The 9,015-nt window shown below is 42.4% G+C and overlaps 1 protein-coding gene across 1 annotated transcript; it reads left to right on the forward strand.

The window, feature by feature from the left end:
- Window positions 1–86: 86 nt before the first annotated feature.
- Window positions 87–8,084, forward strand: csrnp2 (cysteine-serine-rich nuclear protein 2). Its single transcript, XM_056384061.1, has 5 exons — window positions 87–1,041; window positions 2,821–2,993; window positions 3,134–3,396; window positions 4,289–4,585; window positions 6,210–8,084. The coding sequence occupies exons 2-5, from the start codon at window positions 2,834–2,836 to the stop codon at window positions 7,212–7,214; spliced, it is 1,725 nt and encodes a 574-aa protein (XP_056240036.1). The 5' UTR covers window positions 87–1,041; window positions 2,821–2,833; the 3' UTR covers window positions 7,215–8,084.
- Window positions 8,085–9,015: the final 931 nt, after the last annotated feature.

A 9,015-nucleotide genomic window follows, 5' to 3' on the forward strand; every position in this document is an offset into this window, starting at 1 on the left:
TGTAAGTCCCTCAGAAAGTGTTCACAGGTGACAAATAATTTTATTAATATTTGACACACAGCTTTCTCTTTGTTTGACAGATGTGGAGTCTTTCTACGAACATAGACAGTCATTTTGTTGCTATGGAAACTAGGTTTTGACAAGCCAATAATAATCATGAACATGTTAAGATGCAGGTTCATGTTAAATACCATCAGTGTCATGATACATGTCAAATTTGGCACATCTGTTTCTGCTCAATATGAACAAAGAAGCGAAAAAAGAAGGGAAAAAAAAATTCACTCCATTTCCCATCATGCTCCGGCGCAGGCATTCTTGTGATGTCACAATAAGTATATATACGGCTACAGGGAAGAATTTCTTTCTCCATTGTTACATTGTAACAAACGGGGCCGGGGCGAAACGGGGGAGAAAGGCGTCTTCTCTTTAAGAGAATTTGCAACGTTTTGACGAACCGGCCCAATATTCGCGTTAAATACGAGAAGACAGCGAAGTAAGCCCGACCGACTGAACCCGCCCCGGTGAGAAAAAGGATAAACGAACACAGATGTCAGCGGATTTCTCCATTGCAAGCATTTCAAGCCTCACATCAGGAAGATAAGACATTCGGCTGTCTACATTATTCATGTTGCTCCGAAAATGTTGGGAAATAAATCGCAGCTAATCATATGACGTCCCTCTTCCTGCCGTCTGTCCTTTAAATAGATAGGCATGCAACATTTAAATAAAACCAGCAGGTCTGATAGGCAGCTCCTGTTTTCTGCGTGATCTTTCACTGTGCAGAACAATGAGCATGGAGCCTAAGTAGCCTAATATAGTCAGATATAAGTGTCTCAAATTGACAATCACGCAGGCTCTTAGCCAGATCACTTTGGGTTAGCATTGCTCCACGGTTGCAGTCTGGATACTCGGTTCAGGGAAATCGGTTTTTGGCACAAAAAAAGCATCTCGCAGGGCGTTGAAAGATTGATGTGCAGCTCGTACTGGAAAGAGAAACGACCTACGAGTTGGTTGGAATAAGGGTCCCTGTTTCTGCCCCAGGTAAGAGGGTTTAGTATTTCATTAACCGGGCGGTTTGCCATTGTGTGTCTGTGTGTGTGTGTGTGTGTGTGTGTGTGTGTGTGTGTGTGTTTCAAAAATGAAGAGAGCTAGTATACTAGAGAGAGAGAGAGGGCCTTTGCCTGTCAGACTGATAACATCCAACCTTCCCCAACACAGTCTGGTCAGTTGCTGCATGCACACAGTTAAATAAATACCTCATCCACACCTCATATGTCCCTGAAGGGAAATACACTACCAAGTCACAGTTGTCTTTAAACACACTGAGGCCTTCCACAATCCAACTAAGTCCTTAAAGGAACAGGAGGGTGACTCTGGTTTTCTTAAGAGAAATGAGTTTACTATCAAAATTCAGCCTCAGCTCTATTTGCTCTATTTATATTTGAGTCCCAGTTGGAAAAATGGTTCACATCAGTATCTGCACTGAACCTTTAAGAAACTGCACTTGTTTGTCACAGCCTTTTAAGGGGTTAAATATAGTTGAGAACCTCATTCCCAAATAGCAACATAAAGGAAAAATCCACATTAAAGCTGTATCTCTGAGAGTTTTCAGTGATTTTGCTCTGTAACATCACAATCACAGTCAACTACAGCATCTCCCCGACCACCGAGACATGAAATGATTAATGACACAACTTGGCTTCTAATTTTTCTTTGACATATTCCATCAAATTTGAATAGTTTTTGAACAGAAAGTGTCTTCATCTCCCAGTAAAATCACTATGGCTGCAGCAGTTGTTTCATTATTCACTGTCCACAGAGCAGGATTTGTCTCGATGTGACATCATCTCTCAGTTTAGCCAAAGGACAAACTGCATTGTTCAGTATTACAGAAATGTTAAACATTGGTCCTATCTGTTTGAGAATTTAAAAACCTAAATGGATAATGGTTCATTTGGACTTGTCCCATTTGGGAATGATGATTTGATATGTTGCTGTCTGCATCATGTGACATGTTAACCCCCGGCCCAGGTAAAATGAGCCTTATACAGATGTGGAGTTGCATAATAAACTAGTAATTACCTTGGGACGTCTCCTATTCATACTGCAGTGGATGCTAATATGAGAAGCTTAAGGCACAGTTTTGGACATGGACACACTGTCATAATGAAATATCATCATGCATATTCATTTATTTGGATTGACTCTTGAAAATACTAAACTTTGTGAGATGCAGTTTGAACACAGACTTATAGGACAGAACATGATATAACATAAGACATACATTCATCTGTTTCCATTCACCTTGTTTGACCTCTCCTGCTGATGTGATTGATGAGCTACAGCTTTCATATTCACTTACATTGACCCCCCCCCCACCTGCACTGTTTATAGCAGACTTAAGAGGAAAAACAAAAAGGATGTGAAGCCGTAGAGATCATTTGCTTCAAGGCTGTGCACATAAATCGTGCTTGCCTAGTTGCCATGGTGACGTTTCTAGACTTGATGATTTCAAAGTAGGATTTCATGTGAGATGGGGGGAGCGGGGGGGGGGGGGGGGCAGAGAGAGGAAATGATGGAGCTGGAATACAGATGAAAGGAGACAGGACCAAACAGCTGATGTCACCTCTTGGTTTCGGTGTTAGTGTTGCTAATGGAACAGTTTGACACAAATTATCCAGCTCTCTGATTGACAAGAACATTTTGTCTCTAAGGTAGTAAATAAACGTTACACAGCGCTACAGACGTTATCCTCTCTGCCTGTTTCCTGGTGCGGAGTTTGTTCTGTGTGGCTCGATCTGTGCTGCTCTCTGCCCTCAGACACCGAGTTTCCATGGAGGCAGGTTCGTCCCTCAGCCTCAAACGAAGATATGAAGAGGTGGACAACAGCTCTCCATTCTCTACACCTAAGGACTCTGACGATGACATCTCCAGCAGTGACAGCGCGGACAGCTGTGACAGCCTCAACCCCCCCTCCAGCACTGCATTTACCCGTAAGGAACAACAGAAGACACACATTAAAGGCAATACACTTTAAAACCCAACTCAAAACAGTTCATTAGAAAAAGCACTTTCAGTCATTACTCATGTATAACGTTGCACTCCGAATCTCTCCTCTTCTTTCCCACCTCAGCCACCTCCATCCTCAGACAGCACAAGCCGTCGCCGGGGGGGAAGCGGGTACGTTTTGATGTGGTGACGGTGTATTACTTCCCCCGGCGGCAGGGCTTCACCAGCGTGCCCAGCCAAGGGGGCAGCTCCCTGGGCATGGCCCGCCACCACTCCTCCATCAGACACTACACGCTGGGCGAGTTTGCACGCGAACAGGAAACCAGCCACCGGCACACTTTACGCCAGCACCTGCGCCAAGAGAAGCTCAACGCCCGCAAGATGAAGGTAAATCCTTACTTTTCATCAAAGACTGTGGGATTCATCAGTGGATTAAAGGGGGTGGGAGGTAAATAGGTAATAATTCTAAAATGTTAAATACCTTTGATTGAGTAGAAAACATTTCTTTGACTGAGCCCTTTGTCCTGTAAATTTATACTTTAGGGTAGATTTATTTTTTATTCTCACATGAAAACAGATCATGTCTCCATTTGCAGTGGTGGAAAGTAAGTCAAGTATTTAACTTGAATAAAACTGTATGTTATGTTCTGTCCTGCATTTATCCTTTCCTCAGTTTAAGATTGGACATAATCCTAATCTTTTTTTGTGACACCTGACAAAAAAAAGCAGTGTCTAGTTGGGTCCCCATGTCATGTTTCAGATGTGTATGAGTTGTTCACAGTTCCACCAGAGACTGAGTTCCCCTCTAAACAAGTCAGATGGTTTCGTTTTGTTAACTGTTTGAGGCCCAAAGAGGTGAAACTCTCCCATATTCATCCGAAAAATCCCAAAACATCATTGTACAAATGTGTGTAGCGCATTTGTTTATTCTCCATTCCATTTATTATGATGATGACCTCTCCGATTCATCTTATGATGCTTTAAAACTTAATCTAGTGAAATGTATATGAAGCGGTTAAAACTAGCTCCATCTTGATGAGCTACAGCCATAAAATGCAACAGTATTAACAATCTAAAAATATACACGCAGAAGTATATGTAAATCACATATTCTTTTTACCATAATCCTTTGAAAAGTTTCTGTATGAATTAAGCCAAAGATAAATCTGTTTTTGAAGTATCAGTCTTTAGGATAATTACCAACCACTTGAACTTGAAATAGAGAATCAGTCTCTTATTGTCCACAGCTCACAGTTTCTGCACTATCTGTCCTCCACAGCTGACAAGGAACGGCACAGTGGAGTGCGCTCAGGCCGACCTGCTGACTCTGGAGGACGTCTCAGATGAGGACCTCGATGTGGACGGGGTGGAGGTGGACGACTGTTTCTTCCTTCAGCCGCTGCCTACAAAGCGGCGCCGAGCCCTCCTGCGAGCCTCTGGCATCGCCCGCATAGATGCGCGGGAGAAAGCTGAGCTCAGGGCTATCCGCCTCTCGCGGGAGGAGTGTGGCTGTGACTGCCGTTTGTACTGTGACCCCCGACACTGCGGATGCAGCCAGGCTGGCATTAAGTGCCAGGTAATGATTGTTGGCCCGTCTGTGTGGATGTGCAGAAAGATGAGAGCCAGTGTGCAGTTTGATGAGACTGAGAATGAGTCAGTCTGCTCTGCTCAATAAAATGTGCGCCTGGCTTTTCATACTTAAATCATTTTTAATTTGAAGTCGAATGTGTAAGCATTTACTTTCCCATAGGTCTTTTTCACCGAAGACAGTGGATCTGTCTTAGTAGGAAAAGCAGAGGTGCACATAATCATAATATAAAGCAAAAATAAAATGAATGATCGCTGAATTGATTTTAGCTGCTTCAGTCTCATGCTGCATGCTCATTGCTTACTGGGATAATGGAGCTGTCATAAATTAGGTTAGTAACTCCTGTCAAAATGTCTTTAAAAAAGGCCTAGTCATTAAATTGTGAGCAAATATTTTTGTTGAATTATGGCGTGACGTGATTTAACTCTAAATCACAGTTTGATTCAGTGCCTGGGCCAGCATTGTTTATCCATGAAGAAAACATTCAGTTATTCCAGTGAGACTGTCCTTACTGTTTGAAAAGATGTAAACAGATCACTGCGTCACCTTAAACTGTGGTTGCATAGTGAAATGCTCATGCAGAACTTCGCTGCAGTTTTGCCAGGTTTACAGATTGCATGTGTTTTGAAAAGTTGGATGTTTTAGTCTAGTTGCCCGGACTTGAACATAATCACTCTCTCTGTCTTCCATTTGCTGAAACCCAGTGTCTGCACTGTAGTTTCCAGTGTGGACACTCAGAAAGTCTCCACTTGAAGAGAAATACCTAAAGAACCACAGTGCAGAGAAGTCATCATGACAGATTTTAGTATTTCAATAAGTTGTAATATGTAAGACATCATTAATTCTTTTTTGTTTTACAAATGTTGAATATTATAATCAGGCATTTCCACATGATACTTCAGTTTTTTACTGGTCAGTGCTGTGAAATTATTGGAATTTAACATCAATGCACTGATACAGTTGATACAATAAATTAGTTATTACAACATCATTTTTTTTTTATACATAATTTCTCTTATTTCAGTTCATTGAAATAAGGTAAATAAATAAAACTGCTAAAGCTTCAAGACAAGACATAGATTTTTTTTTCAGATCAACATTAAAATGATTTTACCTCTTTGTGCATGTGTTTATGTGCATCTGTGTTGACAGTGAACGATCCTTATATTGATAAGAATTAGTAGTGTGTGTGAATGTGTATATATGTGGTCTGTGAATTTCCAATAGAATTTAAATTATAACGAAACAAATGTATTAAAACACTATTTAACATTTATTAACCAACATTAAAGGCTCAATGTGTTGTTGATGCTGGTCCATCTGTTATGTTATTTTCTGTTTTTTATTATAAACAGTATATGTGTTACATTTTCACCTGCGAGTTGAAAGTACACATCCGTCTCAACCTGACTTATATCACAGTAACCAGGTGTTGTCTTGGTCGCTCTGCTTTTTCTTTACTCTATCTCCTTGTCTCATCATATGCTGTGTCATCTGTCTAAGCTGAACAACACTTATATAACTTACATAAGACTTATGCAAATGAGTGAGTTCTTCCTGTTGAAATAAAATAGAAAGTGAAATTGATTGTTACCTCTGCTTTCCTTCCCAGGTGGATCGAATGTCTTTCCCTTGTGGCTGCTCCAGAGACGGCTGCGGCAACGTAGCGGGTCGTATCGAGTTCAACCCTCTACGTGTGAGAACTCACTACCTGCACACCATCATGAAGCTGGACCTGGAGAAGAGGAGGATGCTCATCCAGGGGGCCGGGGACCAATATGCTGAATCTGACCCGGTGTCCTCCCCCACTTCTACTTGCCCTACTTCTCCAGACCTGTCCTCTGTCACTGGCCTGGACTCTGAGCTAGAGGAGAGCGAGGTGCAGGCAGTCGTGGAGGTTCAGGATCTCCTGGCAGAGCAGGACATACTGGAGCGAGAGAACGAGACAGCTGTGTTGCATCTGCAGAGCGCAGAGGAGCAGGAGAGGAGGGAGAGGGAAGAAGCTGAAGGGGAGGCGGTGCAGCAGGAGCTGGGCACTGGAGATCTCACAGAGCAGCCTCTCTGTCTTCTCCCGGGCGCTTTGGGAGGGGAGCTGCCCGAGCAGGCAGAGGTGCCGGGTGTGGAGCAGGTCCTGCTGCAGGGGCCATTCCCCACCGGGGCCACGGTGTTGTGCATCACTGACAACCAGGAGGAGAGCCCCTCTGACCTCCTTAGAGACTCCACTTCTCTGCTCTACTATCAGCTTAGTCCCATAGAGCCTGAAGCCTTTGAGACCCTGCCCAGAGCGGAGGAGGCTGAGCAGGAGGAGCGCTCGGTGAGAGAACAAGATGCAGGAGGAGGTGAGTGTGTGGAAGGGAAACAAGGAGGAGGAGGAGGAGGGGGAAGAGGAGGAGGAAGAGGAGGAGGAGGAGAGGAGTCGAAGGATGAAAAGCCTGAAAAGATCACCTGCAGGCAGAGTTTGGGCAAGTCTTTGACCAATGTGATTCTGTGCTCAGAGGAATGTGTGGCAGTAGTGGAGGAGAAGCCCTCGAGCTGTCAGCAGAGCCTCCCTGAAGAGCGGTGCCAAGGGGAGTCCTGCTCGGAGGAAGAAGCGAATCCACTGCCTCCTGAAGTTTAATTCTAGCTTCTCTGCAGATATTTTGCACAATAGCTTCATCTAAGATGAATAAATTACACATTTCACATTTATTACTGCTATCATCAAGGATGATTACAGGTTGCAATCTCTTGTAGTGACTGTCATTGAATTATGTGGAGAATGAGCTTGAGTATTACAGTACATGAGGGAGAGGGGAGATGCTGAAAGCACATACAGGTCACTCCCCAGGACTAATATGGGTGCAGTTACAAGGCAACATTGTACGTAATTCTGTTGGGGGGTGATGGATGCGGCCTTAATGGAAAAACATAACAACACTTGTGTGTAGGAGTCATTTGTGGATGAGAAGTACAGCAAGTAGTGCTTTGTTAATTCACAACACAGCAAACAGAAAACACAAATGTGTGAATGCTGACATAAGCCTTTTGTTCGGTGGTATATAAAGCTATCAACACTAACACAAATCGTTTTTGCAGTGCGCAAGGAGCCGGTGTGTTTAGCTACTCACTGGCTCAGTTTCCATTACAGTCTCCGTGCTGTAGTCAAGCCAAATGAAGGCCTCTGATAGTATCCTCCGCTGAAAAATAGACCTAATAATCCTGGAAATACTTGTTTTTGTGTACTGTATATGCATTTGCAATGTGCAAGACAGAGCCGACTCAAGGTTGCTGCTTTTTTTTTTTTTTTTTTTTTTTTTTTTTGATCTGTATGCACATTGTGAACTTATGGGCGGTGAGTGTGGCTCTGCTGCACTGAGACATGAAGGTAAGGCAGCAGACTAGCACTGGCCTTAGTTGTTTGCTCTTGCTCACCTTGGGCTGCTCGTGCAAATGCAGTCGATTCGTCAAAAAAAAAAAAAAAAAGAAAAGAAAAAAAAAAAAGAAAGAATAGTTTACCTGTAGTTGCAATGCCTATGACATTATTTCTTTGAGTAATGTGTCTTTTGTGGATTAGATACTGTTGGTTTTGAAGTTATCACAGTCTTTGTTTTTATTTTGTTTTTGTTTTTTATTTTGTTGGGTGAAAGGAAATGTTATTTCTTTTCATACTGCTACACTGTAATGCCTTGTAGCCAGTCTTGTCACGTCATGATGAAATGCCAGAAGATAGATTTTTCCTAATCCTCTTTTAATGGATGGTTCTGTATGAGGAGGAGATGATCCTGAAATCAAGTGAAATTTCATATGAAGAAATCAGCATTTAAAGAGTCAAAGAAAACAACAACAGCCTGTGCTATTGAAAGTAGTTATATGAGATGATGTGATGTTACTAATTTATGGAACAGATTGACAACAACCTGAATTTGTATATTTTATGTTTAATCTGTATGTGTATGTGTGTGTGTGTGTGTGTGTGTGTATGTGTGTGTGTGTGTGTGCGTGTGTGTCCGTGTGTATGCCAACTTTACATTTGTATGTCTGCGTTAGAGAAAAAGGTGTGTTTGCATCTGAGTGTGCATGTACATGTTTATGTACTGTATTATGAAAAAGGGTGTAGCGGGTGGGGAGGGTATATTAGTGAGGATACATATGTTATTCCTGAAAGGTGCTGATGTTACAGATTTACAATTCACTGCTTTTTCTCCCGAACCATCATGAGAAATGTGATTAGAAGGAGCTGTTTCTCGATGACTGACGTTAAAGAAGTCAAAGGTGTTGGAGAGTGTCTTGTTAGGAAACGCAATAGAGCAACTGCACTGCAAATCATCTATGTGGCCATCACGGAATGAGTCGTTCTGTCGTCGAGTCTGTAAATGCAATCGTATTATAACATTTTCTGGTCTTTAAATGTCTTTTTTAAGCTACGTCTGATTGATACT

The sequence above is a fragment of the Seriola aureovittata genome, chromosome 9, assembly GCF_021018895.1.
Source record: "Seriola aureovittata isolate HTS-2021-v1 ecotype China chromosome 9, ASM2101889v1, whole genome shotgun sequence".
Classification (NCBI taxonomy): Eukaryota; Metazoa; Chordata; class Actinopteri; order Carangiformes; family Carangidae; genus Seriola; species Seriola aureovittata.